This window comes from Hyperolius riggenbachi, chromosome 7 (assembly GCF_040937935.1).
Source record: "Hyperolius riggenbachi isolate aHypRig1 chromosome 7, aHypRig1.pri, whole genome shotgun sequence".
Classification (NCBI taxonomy): domain Eukaryota; kingdom Metazoa; phylum Chordata; class Amphibia; order Anura; family Hyperoliidae; genus Hyperolius; species Hyperolius riggenbachi.
The window spans coordinates 278,996,026-279,012,308 of NC_090652.1; the positions used below are offsets into that span (position 1 = coordinate 278,996,026).

The 16,283-nt window shown below is 43.8% G+C and overlaps 1 protein-coding gene across 2 annotated transcripts in view; it reads right to left on the bottom strand.

Moving 5' to 3' along the window:
* EPC2 (enhancer of polycomb homolog 2) overlaps positions 1-16,283 on the bottom strand; it is a 104,599-nt gene that overhangs the window by 11,521 nt on the left and 76,795 nt on the right. For both annotated transcript variants that reach the window (XM_068245851.1, XM_068245852.1), the window contains exons 7-11: positions 13,578-13,769; positions 13,393-13,482; positions 10,197-10,342; positions 7,776-8,104; positions 476-612 (exon numbers count right to left, since the gene is read on the bottom strand). In XM_068245851.1, coding sequence (XP_068101952.1) covers positions 476-612; positions 7,776-8,104; positions 10,197-10,342; positions 13,393-13,482; positions 13,578-13,769 — 894 coding nt within the window. The remainder of the gene's footprint in view (positions 1-475; positions 613-7,775; positions 8,105-10,196; positions 10,343-13,392; positions 13,483-13,577; positions 13,770-16,283) is intronic.

Below are 16,283 nucleotides of genomic sequence, written 5' to 3' on the forward strand. Positions count from 1 at the left end.
ATGATAATGTAATTATAGTGTACAATCAGCGAAAACTGTATGACAAATAGCGGTCTTGGAGTATATTGGAGAGAAAAATGTGCAAATTAGTACAGTTACTAAGACCGTCTGGAGAAAATCTCTCCCTTTAAATCAAAAAAACGGAGGAAAAAAAACCGCCTTGGGGCTATAAATCAAGAAATCTTACATCATTACATTTTTCTGAAAAATAGATCCGAACTTTCCATCACTCTCAATTGACTTATTTTAAGGGGGCAATATTTCCCGAATCCTGAATGGCTCGACAATTACAAACCACTGAGCTGCTAAGACAGATCACACATCCTGCATTTCTGTTCTGGATTCACCAGCTTACCTTGAGTTTAGCTTTCAGCAGAAACAGAGCTGTAATAGACAGTAGCTCTTGAATGCTGCCTCTACTCTACCTTACTATCATCCACACGGTTATCAGACCAGCAAGGTCTCTGGCACGTACCTGTGCTTTAGGATGTGTCTGTTGCGACGTCTGCTGGGACTGCTGCTTCTGCTGTAGCTGAGCCAACTGCTGTCTCTGCATTTGCACCAACTGCTGCTGATGAGTCTGGAATTGTTCCTCAGTGATGCCTCCTGTGACTGCAGGGGGGATGGAGAGACGTGTGACCGAGGGGTACAGACAACAGCACATGGCTAAATGATGGAGCACAGAATGGTTCATACCCTCTATGGGGTAACGGGTCCATAATCTGTAATGGGGCTTCAGCAAGGCTGCATACTGTGCCCATAACAAGAGTCTGCAGCCCAGTATACTCAAGATAAAACATCAAACAACCTGCATGAATCTGGGCTCTTGACGTTTGTAAAGCTAGACACAATGATCTGTTTCCATCATCATTTGACCAATCAATAGGAGACATACAATGTACAGAAAAGTGCCGTCCAATAGGCATCAACAGCCAGATTTGAACTGTAATAAGCAGCACAAAGCTGACAAGTAGAGCAGAAATGTAATCAGTATTTGAGAGATGTAGCAATCGCTACACCCCCCCCCCCCTAATTTATCAGGGGACAGATGATCATTTGCATAATCAGGCACCAATCAATCATTGATGGGATGGCTTAACGGGCCACTACGGCGTAAAACGTAAAATATAGGTGTATGCATACCTGTAAGATGTATGTGTCCTTGAGTAAAATGCATATTCCCCCCCAAGTCACTGTTATTTACAGTAGGTAGTAAAAGCTGATGGACTATTCCATCTCCTCATGGGGGTTCTCAGTTTTTTTTTTCTGCAAAAGCACTTACTGGATAGCAATTACTCAGTCCTATTGCCAATAGTATGCAAATGGGTACAGAAACTGGCTGACATCTATGTACAGTACAGATCATTTACAGGGAGTGCTTTAGCAAAGAATTATGAAAATACTGAGAATTCGCCATGAGGAGATGGACTAATCCAAAACGTCAGATTTTTAGTACCTAGTGTAAGTGACTGAGACTTAGGAAAAATGTCATTTGTGGCGCATTTCACTCTGGGACAAAACTACATCTAATTTGTATGCGTATACATGTATTTTAAAAGATATAATTTTTTACGATGGTTGTTATTTAAACCCCTAGATAAAAGGACACCTGAAATGAGAAGAATATGCAGGCTGACATATTGAATTACTTTTAAACAATGCACATAGCCTGGCTGTCCAGATGATCCCCTAAGGGCCTGTTACCACTAGCTACAGATTTACCGTGTTTCCCCGCGTGTGAGATACAGGGGGAAACTATGCCGATCTGTAACATGACTTGCCGTCCAGGTAGCACTTCAGTGTGAATCTGGACGGCATGATGCAGATTTCTAAGGCCCGCGCCAATATCCCTATAGCTGTGCATGGCTTAGCCATCCGGGCTGTGCTGCAGCAGAATAGGAGCCACAGGCAAATCAGAAACAGCCATGGCTACCAGTGGAAATAAGCCCGAATACTTATAGCCATAGACCTTGAACAAGCATGCAGAGCAGGTGTATCTGACTGAAGTTTGAATGGATTAGCTGCATTCTAGTTTCAGAAGTGTGATTCAGAAACTACTGCAGCCAAAAAGATCAGCAGCACTGCCAGGCAACTGGTTGGTATTGCTTAAAAGGACATAAATATGGCAGCCTCCATATGCCTCTAACTTCAAGTTCTGCGTTGTTTTTTTTTTGTTTTTTTACCCATAATTAGCAATGCACATAATCAATTTCCCTTTTTTGCATTATTTTCTTCTTACCTGGCTGGCTGAGTTTGCAAAGCTGTCTTCCTATGCCAATGTTTCTGTCTGCCATCCAAACTCCTCAACCTATCCAATGATCACCCACATGAGGAAGTCTGAGAGGAACTTCCTTCTCTGAGCAGTGACCTGACCCCGCCCACCTCTTCTCTCTGCTGCTAAGAAATTAACTCTGGGGCAGCACCTCAGCTAAAGTTTACAAGTCTATACCTTCCTATTCCTCCCTGCTCTGAGTGTTACAGGAAACCAGAGATGGAGATACCTAAAGATTTGATAATTGCTCAGAGCTTCCTCCAGCCCCATAAGCACATCTCTCGCCGTCCTCCCGCGGTCTGCCGTTCAGCCGCAATAAGCCCCGGTAACTGGCTCAGTTGCGTCAGTCTGGGTTTTCTGCCCACTGACACAACTGAGCCGGTTACCAGGGATGATTGCGGCTGAACGGCAGACTGTGGGAGGATGGGGAGGGACCCTAAGACAGGCTTATAGGGCTGGAGAAAGCCCCGGGTAAGTATTACATATTTAAGTATCGCCGTCTCTGATACACTTTAAATAACAGCAGTTGTTACTGAGAGTGGGATGTTAATAATTTAGACTTGATGCAGATTGTATGCAAATGGACCAGTCAAAGTAGCAGTGATGTAGTGGTTAGCGCTCTTGCCTTGCAGTGCTGGGTCCCCGGATAGAATCCCAGCCAGGTCAACATCTGCAAGGAGTTTGTATGTTCTCCCCGTGTCAGTGTGGGTTTCCTCCAGGCACTCCGGTTTCCTCCCATATCCCTCCCAAAAAACCATACAGATAAGTTAATTGGCTTCCCCCTAAAATCAGCCCTAGGCTATGATACATGCACTACACAATACATACATAGACATATGACTATGGTGGGGACTAGATTATGAGCCCCCCTGAGGGACAGCTAGTGACAAAACAATATACTCTGTACAGCGCTGCATAATAATATATCGGCACTATATAAATACTTACATAAATAAATGAAATAAAAAGAAGATTCTGACTGGGCCAATTCCAAGCTGTGTAAGTTAACATTTAATCTGCATCAACTCAAAATTGTTAGCATCTTATTAGGCAACTATATTAGAAACGGTTCTCATTGCAGGCATGGCAGGGGGGTTGTAGGAAGGCTCATATCTGTATTACATAATGAGTGTTGCGGAGCTCTGCAGCATAGCAGATGACAGAGTTCACTTCTGAGCAGCAGAGGAAGGAGGTGGGTGGAGTCAGATGACGGCTCTGTGCTGGGGAAACTACACCGACTGCTGGCAGCTCCATGCTTTGTGCACAGATCTCTAAGTCCCGACTGACTTTTCCAAAGGAAATTTGTCTGGAATAGCTGCATCAAATACAAAAAATAAAAATGGTGTAATTAATGGCAGAGTCCCCTGTTCAAACTATGAAGATTCCGGGAGTGTCAACTAGGGCTTTCTAACAGGGGGCAGAAATAAAGACTTCTATATCACTTGTGAAAAAGGAACTTCTAAAATATTTCTCCAATCACAGAGCTGTTCAAGCTGTTACGCTTTCAGCATGCCCAATCTAAAAGCCACTAACCTTTAATTCCATGTAATTGTAATTAAAAGAATGTAATTGTTTTAAAAAAAGACAATGTAATTATAGTCTGAGTAATCCTGCAGACAGATCCTGTATTGTGCTCTCTGATGCCAAATGGGACAGGAACCCCCTTCACCCTCCTCTTCTCTAGGCTTAACCCAGCAGAGGGAGGAGCCAGAGTTGGCTGCCCCTCCCCTCACAGACAGCAGCAGACAATACTTTGGAGGAGATCATAAAAAGGACACCCCCAGTGACCTGACCTGAAGAATACGGGAAACTGGCACAAACATTTTGAGGTCTGTAAATATGTACTTGAATATTATGTACTGTAGTTCTGAAAATGTGGCAACTTGACTTGTGGAAGAGGTGGGGAAGCAATACCCTGGAAACTGTCCATACATGTATACTATCATGAAATCTTGTACAATGTAAAATACGCACACAAGAAGTACGTTTGCGCCAGGGTAATATGCATTCCTAGGTCTTTGTCACTTGCTGTAGGTAGTAAAAACCTGACAGGTTTTGGACTAATCCATCTTCTCACGGGAGTGTGCAAGAGTAAGGAGGCTGGTTGGCATCTTTATGTAGATCCTTTGCAGGGAGTGCTTTTGTAAAGAATAAAAAGGAAATATTGAGAATCCCCCATGAGATAGACTAGTGCGGTGATCTGCAAACTTGGCTTCCCAGCTGTTAAAGAACTTCAAAGTCCCACAATGCATTTGCCTTTATGAATCATGACTGTGGCTGTCAGACTCATGCAATGCATTGTGGGACTTGTAGTTCCTGGAGAGCCAAGTTTGCAGATCACTGGACTAGTGCAATATCCAAAGAGAGGGAGGAAGCACGTAAAAAAAAAAAGGTCCTGTGGTGTGCCACTGCCTAAACCACAGTGCCATGTGTCCTATCAGCAACAGAGTCCACGGAGGCCATGACCACCTGGTGGTACGCCTGCTTCCGTAGACTTTGTTATAGACTAGTCCAAAACAGACTACCAACTATAAATTACAGTGAGACAGGGAAAATGTAGTTTATAGTGCATTTTAGTCCGGGAGGAAGCCATGTCTTATGCTGGATACACACAGTGCGTTCCCGCAGTCGATGTGCCGCTCGATTCCCAGCCACTCGATTATTTCCGACATGTCCGATTCGCGTTTCGATGGATCGTTAGGTCGATTTGGCATACTTTACATGTGAATCGACCTAACAATCATCGAAATGCGCTCTGAAATGCTCGGAAATAATAGAGCGGCCGGAAATAGAGCGGCACATCGAGTGCGGGAACGCACCGTGTGTACCAAGCATCATACAGTACGTATGTGTTTACAAATATTTTACACTTTTTCACAACAGCGGTCCTAAGCAAACTTGCCACTCTCCTCCCCAAGAGAAATGAAAGTCTGCACTGGACAGAATACACTTATGCTGTACACACACCATGCAATGTATCTACCAGATCCACAGATCTATCAATTTCCAGCATATCCGATCTGCTTCAGATCAAGAAAGGGACAGATTTTGAATTCAGCACAAAATTGATCCCTTTCTTGAACGAAAGCAAATCGGACTTCCTGAAAATTATTAATTGATCAAACAATCTCACAGGAAAATTGCATGTGTGTATACAGCATTAAAGATAGCACAGATGTGCATTTTCTGCAAGGATAAGATTGGGCAATTTCTATAAATGCCCAACCAATCAGTTTCTGCTTTCACATCAAAAAAGGCCTTTTTTCTTTCCCAGCTACCTGCTTCCAATGAGTAGATCAGATTAAAATTTTCCTCAGAGCTTAAAGGGGAACTGAAGTAAGAGGTATACGGAGGCTGCCATATTTATTTCCTTTTAATCAATACCAGTTGCCTGGCAGCCCTGCTGATTCTCTGCCTCTAATACTATTAACCATAGCCCCTGAACAAGCATGCAGCAGATCAGGTGTTTCAGACTTTAAAGTCAGATCTGACAAGACTAGCTGCATGCTTGTTTCTGGTGTTATTCAGATACTACTACAGAGAAAGGACCAGCGGGGCTGCCAGGCAACTGGTACTGATTAAAAGGAAATAAGGCAGCCTCCGTATACCTCTTACTTCAGTTCCCCTTTAAAGAGAACCCGAGGTGGGGTTCTGACAATGCAATCCATGTACAGAGGCTGGGTCTGCCTATACAGCCCAGCCTCAGTTGCTATTTCAATCCCCCCTAAGTTCCCCCTGCGCTCTGCAATCCCCCATAAATCACAGCCGCACTGCCAACACGCAGTGTGTCACAGCGGGCTGTGTTTATCTCTGTACTGTCAGTCTGCCGCTCCCTCCGCCTCCTGCATAGCTCCGGTCCCCGCCCGCGTCCCTTCCCTCCCCGCTGATTGGAGGGAAGGGACACGGGAGGGACCGGAGCTATGCAGGAGGCGGGGGAGCACGCAGTGTGACAGTACAAATGTAAACACAGCCCGCACAGCGCGGCTGATGATTTATGGGGGATTGTAGAGCGCAAGGGGAACTTAGGGGGGATTGAAATAGCAACAGAGGCTGGGCTGTATAGGCAGACCCAGCCTCTGTACATGGATTGCATTGTCACAACCCCGCCTCGGGTTCTCTTTAAAATGTCAACAAGATTCCCTCACTGTACAGACCTACTATAAGGGCTTGTTCACACTAGGAGCGCTTTTATTTATTTTTTTAAAAGCGCTTGAGCAATGTTTCTTATTGCAAGTATTCTCACATGAGCGATGAGCTTTCTTTCCAAACGCAAACGCGGCTCATGCACTATTTCCTGAGCGTTCGTGCTTCAATACAAAGTATAGGGAAATCACAAAGCGCTTAAAAAAGCACTTTTAAAAAAAAATACATTGTATTTGTTTTCCAGGTCAAAAATTTCACTTCCTGATTGTTCCTGATTTAATTGCTCTCGTTTTGAGCCCTAGCACACACAGTTATTTGGTTGACGTGTTGCAGACACTGCCCAGAAACTATCCACTTCCTGATGGTCGTCAGGAAAAAAAATAAAATAAAAGTGAATAAAAGCGCCAAACAAAAGCACAAATCGCTCTGAAAGCACAGGGAAAAGCGCTTAGAAAAGCGCTCAGAGATTTCTAATGTGAGCTAGGCCTAAAGTATGGATTTGTTTCCAGTTTAAGATACTGTAGAATGTCACTCCCATTCTTTACCAGGAAGTACAAACCTGCTCTTGAAAGGCTTGTACTCCATATGCAGTGTTTATTGAATGAGCTGCACAGGAAAGATTAGAAATAGAATGACAATATACAGCCAGGGAAGCATGCCCCCCCCCCCCCCCCAGATAGGGCTCAGCAAATGTTGTATGCAAATTTATGAAGCCTGCAAATGGACCAATCAAATTTTACCACAGCAGGATTTGATTGGTTCATGTCCAAGCTGCAGGAATTAGCATACCACATTTGCATAATCCTGCAGCAATTCGAAATTATTTGCATCTCATCGACAATCCCTATTCAGCACTCCTAGTAACTAGTTTACTAGCATAAAGAAAGAAAAATCTTACTGAACACAGTGGAGGTAACATTCCAGTATTTCATCAATACTGCAATTAAACTGAATTGATTATTTACCTGCTGCCTCACAATTGGTCGAGCTGCATATATTTAAATACAATTATTAACTCAGAATGATTTGTGCCTGACTGACCAACCATAACAGCTATCATAACAGAGGATGACAAGCTTTTGTATGTTGCCCAATCCTTTGTAGATCCTGTGTGTTCATCTCCTGCTCACTGGTGGCTGGAGGGGGGACCACTAAAGCAGGCCACAGGTGTGACCTCCATGACCCAACCCTGTCACTGGCCTGTTCTAGGTTGAAAGTCAAAATTAAACATAAACCGTGTTAAACCAATAAAAAAAAATGCAATTATGAAGGAAGTGCAGTGTCCTGCGCTCATAAGCGCCCCCCCATTTCATATTATGGGCTTCTCAGGCGCTGATAAACATGAGGGAGAGTGCTGTACCTGTCAGTCCGTTCTTGCTGGTGTTCAGTAAAGTGGCTCGTTTAATGCTCACAGCCGGCCCTAATATCCTTGAGGTACATTCTTCGCTATCGTTGTCTGGAGAAGGTATTCGCCTTGGCTGGAAACACTGCAGTCGACACGACCTAATATTGCTTAGGATCTCTGATAGAGACAGTCTGTTTTCACAATGTCTATCGGAAGCATTGGTCCGTGAGTTATCGGGAGGGGGGTGTGCAATGTGGGAAGAGCTTGAGGAACTAGACAACAGTTCAGGGTCCAGCTGCCTGAGCAGGGGGTCGTGGGGTGTGGATAGTCGGTCCATTATAACCCTAGAAGCAAGGAAACAAAACAGAGATTACCACACGTATCATTAAGCAAAAATGTATATAGGAATTAGTCCACAAGGGCAGTGGCAACACGTGACCCTCTCTACAGCATGTGTAACATATGTGAACTCTGGAATTCTAATACGAAGATTCTATAAACATGGCAGCTAACCCCATGGGATACTTTAGTTGCACTCAGGGCATACATGACATTGTCACAGTACATTATAGTAAAAATATGCTACATACACTCTTGAATAAGTATTATTAGTTAAAAGTATCAAGGGATATTTGAAAAGCATTTATGCAGTTACGGAAGTTATGGAGTACTGCTAGCAAATATAGGAGTCCAGGGGTACTTGAGAGGATGTTACTTATTGTAAGTGGTAATTGGCCACAACAGCCATTAATAAAGGGGTACAGGCTATTAAAATGTGGATAAACAACACGGTTCTAAAAACAAACCAAAACCAAACACAAATGATTGTAAGTGCAGTGAAATATCCCTATAGTAAACTTCAAGGGATGCGGCCAAGCAGTTTGCTATATCAGAAGTTCACTTTATCAGAATTGGTCATACATTGTATACAGGCAAATGGTCAGGACCATGGACAGAGTTTACTAAATACAGATGTTTACTATATCAGAATTGGTTATACATTGTATATTTATACAAGTGCATGGTCGGCCCAGAGGACTAAATTTACTATAGCCATAGCTTTTACTTTATCAGAGATTACTATAACAAGATTAATGTAGTGATGAAAGAGTCCGGCTGACCGATGAGCTGTCAGGATACTGAAAATAGACATTAGCAAAGTACATTTTATTCTGCTGCTATTAGATAACTTTTTTTTCCCCAATAAAATTTGTGTAAGGCTCCCAGCACACTGCAAATCCAATATCAAAACAGAAAGAAAAATGCAGAAGAAACGTAGCATGCAGTACAGATTCAAAACTGCAATCGCATGTAAAATCACGTAACAAAAAAAAGAAAACGCAAATCGGAATCGCATGCAGTGTGCAAGAGGCCAAATGCCATCTGAAACACACAGTCTGTGGTTGATAGGATGGCTGGATCTAGGCAACAGCTATTCAGTACAAGATCTGAGTGGGATAGCGGTGATGACCACACCCCCACTACCTTTGGAAACAGTGGGGAGCAATAAAGGGCAGTGCTGAACTACTTCTTCAAAAGGGCAATTTTCAACTTTTTTTCCTTTAGATTAATCTTTTCTTCTGGCTGATTTGGATTCTTAAAAAAAATAAAGAAAGAAATGATATAGAGCTGATGCTCAGACTACTACTAGCTACATGCCTCTTCCAGTTGTGTGACTCAAAACATTCTGAAGTCAAACAACTGGCATTTATAAAGCACACCTGAGAGGGATATGGAGGCTGCCATATTTATTTCCTTTTAAACAATGCAAATTGCCTGGCTGTGCTGCTGATCCTCTGCCTCTAATTCTTTAAGCCATAGATTCTGAACAAGCATGCAGATGTTTCTGATTGAAAGTCAGACTCCATTTTTGCCACATGCATTTTTCAGGTGAGCGGGTCAGACACTACCGCAGCCAAAGAGATCAGCAGGACTTTGTATGGTTTACAAGGAAAGAAATATGGCAGCCTCCATATCCCTCTCACTTCATGCATCCTTTAACGAGAACCTTAACTGTAAAAAGAAAAAAAAAAGTTTTACTTACCTGGGGCATCTACCAGCCCCCTGCAGCCATCCTGTGCCCTCGCTGTCACTCATGGCTCCTCTGGTCCCCCAGCTGCAAGCAAGTTTCATTTTTGCCGACTGGAAGTTGGCCGGCCGCCATGTGTACGTTTTTATGGGAAAAATTTTACGCATTACACCCATAACGTGTAAAAAAGTTACTTGTTCATGTCTGCAATAGCTTCCTGCACCAGCGGGGATGCGTAAAAATGTACGCATGGCGGCCGGCTGGTAAATGCCCCAGGTAGGTAAAACTTTTTTTTTTTTTTTTTTTTTTACAGTTAAGGTTCCCTTCAAGAGAAAAAGAAAACTGCCTCAATATACCTTACAATTCAGCATCTTTATAATAAAAACATAACAATATTTTTTCTTTACCTTCCGCCTCGGCCAAGCCGCCTCCTTGCAAAGCCTATGCACTGCCGGGGCACCGTGAGAGTGGTGAGGCAATGCTTATACCGGAGTCTAGCCACTGCCGACAAATCTGTGTTTTCTGAAGAATCCTCCATTTGGTCCAAACGTGGCTACAAATACAAATACGGAACGGTTATTGCACTTTCTAGAAGTAATGAGCCTGTGCTGCAATGATAAAAATAAAAAAGTATTTTTACCCTTCCTCCAGCATAATTTTTTGACAAAATAACCATCTAGATGAAAGTGGGTGGTTAATGAGTGAAACACCACCAGGATTATCTTATTTTAACAGACTAATGATGGTGATGCAGCCAGAATGGGAAAGAGGCATATTGCGGCCCCTTTACACTCGGGACATGAATACTTTGAAAAAAAAATATATATATATATATATAAAGTCATAAATAGTAAAAATACTAAGCAAGTAATTCACCACTGACAGTCCTGCACACTGGTATCCCTGGGCCTGTACTTTCGAGTGTCTAAACCCTGTGCCTGAAACGTGCTTTAATGTATTTAACAGGACACTTTCTGTTGCTCCGATCATTTGTGATCAGTGTGAGGTAACAGGTTAGGGACAATCGCTTTTTAGAAAAGCTGCTCAGCTGCTAAACACCCTCTTCTGCCGCAGGAACTTAAAGAGAAACCGTGACCAAGAATTGAACTGCATCCCATCATCAGTAGCCGATACCCCCTTTTACATGAGAAATCTGTTCCTTTTCACAAATGGACCATCAGGGGGCTCTGTATGGCTGATATTGTGGTGAAACCCCTCCCACAAGAAACTGAGTACGTACTCCTGGCAGTTTCCTGTCTGTGAACCTTGTTGCATTGTAGGAAATAGCTGTTTACAGCGGTTTCTAACTGCCAAAAAAGCAAGCAGCAGCTACATCACCTACCAGCAGTAAAAATGTCACCATGTGATAAATGTCAGGATGTAAATCAGGGATTTAAAAGATTTTACAATGAGCAAACACTGACAACCATTTATACATAATTATTGTAAAAATTAAGCACTTTATTACATTATTTTCACTGGAGTTCCTCTTTAACCTCCTTAGCAGTATGCCTGACACTGTGTCGGGCATACCGCTCTGTGGCCCCAGGAGACCCCCATAAATAATGTGCCTAATAGCTGTAAATCCTTTAGCTAGCACTAGGCTAGTTATTAAGAGCCTCCGGCACCCCTGGATCCCTGCCGATCCCCCGCTTTATACGTTACCCCCCCCCCGGATCCAGCGATCGGGCAGCCTCCCAGCACAGCTCCGGTCTCTCTATGGGGAGGATCAGGTTTGCGCATGACGTCATCTGCGATCCTCTCCATAGTGAAGAGCGGAGCTGTCCGGGGAGGCTGCGCCGATCGCTGGATCCAGGCTGGGTAATGTATAAACGGGGGAGCAGCGGCGGGTGGAGGCAGAGACTTCTTCTAGCTAGCCTAGTGCTAGCTAGAGGGTTTATAGCCATTTAGCACAAATATAAAAAAACACGGGCAAAAAATAACAAAACCTCCTGAGCGCGTAACACTCAGGAGGTTAAGTAAAAGTTACCATAAAAATAATGCGCCCTAATCTGTGATTTCTAATCGTCACTTCTTCCATTGCTTGAAGCATGGCTGAACGTATAACAGCCTTGTTGTATCCGTTTGTGTGGAATCACGCATTTCTAAGGAGAGCCAAGCCTACTTTCACCTGCGCAACCCGCAACACCCAGACAAATGGAATGAAAATGATATATTACACAGAAGGAAGAAATTAGATTCATTCTATCGCCGTTTTCAGCACTGTTTTAGAAAAAAAAAACACCATTAGCGGTATATAGTAAAATAAATACTTTGGCTTCATTTAAGTTGGCAAATATGAACACATCATAATTTGTACATGTAGTAAAGGCCCGTACACACGCTCGCTCACTGTCGTAATAAAAAGAGAGATCCGACAGTGATGAGAGAATGACGTCAAAGCGCATTTGAATTAAAGGACAGCATGACTACAGCCTGAAGAATGGTCATTAGCAGAAACGCAAAAACGAGGACCTTGAAGTGTGAAAATCGCCACAGAAGTACCCTGAATGGACTAATTGTTCAAATGGATTCGCCAGTAGGACACACGTCTTTTACCATTGTTTACTTTTTTATTTACTGATTCTTGCCCTGACAGCGGTGGAAAGTGTGCATGGAGCTTAAAGGACCTCTGTCGCGAAAATCTTAAAATTTAAAATACATGTAAACATATACAAATAAAAAGCATGTTTCTTCCACAGTAAAATGAGCCATAAATTACTTTTCTCCTGTCACAGCAAGTAGTAGAAATATGACAGACAGTGTACCAGTGACAGGAAATAGTAAAAATGTATACATACCTGGGGCTTCCTCCAGCCTGCTCACTCCCATGCCGCCAACCTCCGTCTTCTGGGTCCTTGGTAACGGGTCCCATAAGTTCGGCCAGTCGGCACATACGCAGTGCGGCTGTGCGCTCCCCCGTGCGCAGTAGTACTGCGCAGGAACAGAACGCTCCAGTCGCAGGAGCGCACACGCGGCCGGGCCACGCATGTGCAGTAAGCCCCGACTGGCAAAACTTACAGTACCCGTTACTGAGGATCCAGAAGGCGGAGGACAGCCGCGTGGGAGTGATCAGGCCAGAGGAAGCCCCAGGTATGTGTAAGTTTCTTCTATCCCACCATCTCTGGTACACTTTAAAGAGAAGAGATGTGCAAACAATCTTGGAAATGGTTCCGGACCAATAACACATTAAGGCTAGATAAAATTTTTTTAAAAAAAGCATAAGGGTTAGTAACAGCGTGAGGACTAGTTCAAGGATTAAGGCTTGTGTAGATACTTTTCTCTTTCTTGTGTTCTCTCTGGTGCTGAAAGCCCCAAGCTTGAGATATGAAGGTCTGGGCTGCTGGGACAGAAAATCAAAGTACCACAAGCTGGCAACTAGGTGTACCACATAAATAGGCTAAATGTAGGCTGTTCCATTTATAGACATAATGCTGCAGCTCTCAGAAACCCAACCGTACCATAGGATGACGGCACAAAGATGTCGGCGCCACAGAGGTTAAACGCTAAAGATCTATTTGATGTCTCCCTTTATCTGTAACTGACATATCTGTTACATTGTTCCAGACAGAAAGGAATGAGACCCAGCAAAATATATCTTACGGCATAATACTGGCATCCAGTTCTTCTCCTGAAGGCAAAGGGGCCGTCAGGATCATTGTCTTCCTCCAGCTCAGACAGCGGAGAGGGTACCTGTATAGAATGGAGAATGTGAGTTAGAAGGATGCTGGTCTCCTGATCCCGTTCTCTCAACCCCACAAGGGTAACACCACAGCCAGGAGACCAACCTGTGGGAACTCTTCATCGTCCGAGCTGTGGAAGTCGTATTGTTTGATATCACTCTTGTTAATTACTGGCAATGGCTCTAAGGAGGGGAGGGGCTGAGGGGTAACAACAGGTTCCGCTTTTGGCTTCTTTGGGTACTTCTTCTTTAGCCGGATATCCAACGTGTCTTCTTTAACCAATGCGTGGTGAATAGTCTGCAAAGAATGGCAGAACAAAAATTATAAGACAGGATTTTTTTATTTTGTAAGGGTTAGGAATTCACTTCCTGTCCTGCTAGTCTGAAGCTGCACTTTATGGATGTCACTTAAATATTGACAACTGTTTTTCTGCCTTCACAGTTATCTTCAGCAGTTATGGGTTTAGGAACCTGTCCCACTCCTACACGTCTAAAGGGGGCCATGCACGTTCAGATTTTTGCTGCAATTGATCGACATTACGATCAATGTGGCTCATTGCATCATAGATAGCTGGCAGATTCAACCAGGGTAATCAAATAAAATCAATGCGTGTATGGCCAGCTTAAAGAGAACCAGAGATTAACCACTTAAGGACTAGGGCTTTCTGCAGTGATCGGTGCTGCGTGGGCTCTCCAGCCCACAGCACCGATCAGGATTGAGCCTTGGCGATCAGACTTTCCCCCCCCCCCCCTTTTTTCCCACTAGGGGGATGTCCTGCTGGGGGGTTCTGATCGCCGCCGGCTGTTTGTGATCAGCAGGGGGGGGGGGCTCTTCAAAGCCCCCTTCCGCAGCGTTTTCGGCGCTCCCTCCTTCCCATTACCTTCCTCTCCCTTCATGGGCTGCGCAGGACCTATTTCCATCCTGCGCATTGAAGGATAGGCTTCAGCCTATCATATGCTGCGCAGCAGCGCCGTGTGATGTAAACAGCGGGGATTTCTTCCCCGCCTGTTTACAGTTCGCTGGCGAGCCGCGATCGGCGGCTCTCCGGCTGTTCACGGAGACAGCCTCCGTGAACTGGCATGGAAAGGCCGCTCGATCGAGCGGCCGATTTCATGCTATACCACTAACGACCCACCGACGCCTATCGGCGTTAGGCGGTCGTTAAGTGGTTAAGCACCCTCTTGTATTTTACCTTATAAATCAGTGGGAACATGACAGTAAATACCTAATCTGCTCTTTGTTTCATTGTTCTCTGTTTAATCTGACTGTTATCACCTCTGATAAGAATCCGGGACTGAGCATTCAGTCTGACTTTGCTACGGAATGATTATAGCTAAGTCTGTCTTCTCTGGTGTCTTTTTAAGCCCAAGCCTGCCTCCTTGTGGCTCTGCTATAATGACTCAGCTATAATTATCCCCTGCAAAGCCAGACTGAATGCTCAGTCCAGGATTCTTATCACAGCTGATAACAGACACTTTTAGCAGTGTGGATGAAACAGAGAGCATGGTAAGTGTTTTCTCTAATGTTCTTACTGATATATATGGTAAAATACACAAGGGTGCTTCATCTCTGGTTCCCTTTAAGGCTCCCAGTATCTTGATCATCATCTAAATAGCATATAAATAAAGCCATTAAAGTAAAAAAAAAAGAGCACATCTATTTATCTGGTTCGAGAAACGGTGCCTCATGTTTTCTGGCAGCACAATTTGGGGAACATTGCAGCAAGGAGATCATGAGAGACTGCACTCCCCTCTTATTTGTATTGCTCATAATCCTCTGATCAGAGAGCTGACATTACTGAGTCAGGGCCTACTCACACTGGGGCACTTTGTACAGGTTTTCCAGTGCCCTGCTGATCACCAGCTTGACATTAAAGATCAGCAAATGTATGCTTTATATTATCTTCATACTGTGTTCTGAAGAATCTTGGTTTGTACTTTGGATTACACTTTAAATTGACAATTTAGCTAAAATAAGCATAATAAAAAATAAAAATTATTTGTGGCCTTCTGGCTAGTGAATTAACAAAATTACTGGATTTGTGTGGTTGCAAGAGTCTCGGTATGGTTTCCTTAGTGAACCTGTTTCGGACCTGTGATTTCTTTTCACTGCTCGCATTAATTAAAAAAAAAAATATTTATCTCTCCCAAAGGACGAGAGTGTTCTCTCCTCCCCGCCACAAATGGGAGCAGGGATCACTGTGGTTGGCTCACAGTGATCACTGGTCAGGAGCCAATGAAATTGGCATGACAGCAGAGCAAGCGAGTTACAGGCGATGATGCGGATGGCGGGAGTGTACACGCGCAAATGCGGAAATTGAATTCTGCGCCCTGGCATGGATAAACGGAGATACACAGTATAGATTTCAAATAGCCCGGTCTGGGAGTGGTTAAACTGTAGGTTCCCCTGAAATGTTCACCTTTCTTCCAGCTATCCTTTTACAGTGCAGGCTTAAAATACAGTAAGTAATACAGTATGTCTGGTTGCCAAGGGCAACGATCCCAAAATACTTTTCACACAGGAAGTTCTGGTTTACAGTTTCTTTCCCTTGCAAGTCTATAACAAGAATGACACAAGAACAAAGTTCCGCAGCACCACGTCAGTGTATTTAATAGCTCATTATTGAGATAAAAACAGAGGGGTTGCCAAACAGCGACAGAGAGAGAGTCTACACAGCTTGAGAAAGGACAGAGTGCGAAACAGTGTGTCGCTGTATGGCAACCTCTGTTTTTATCCCAATAAAGAGCCATTATATACAATGACGTGGTGCTGCAGAGCTTTGTTCTTGCTATATTAGACCCTGGTGGGCTA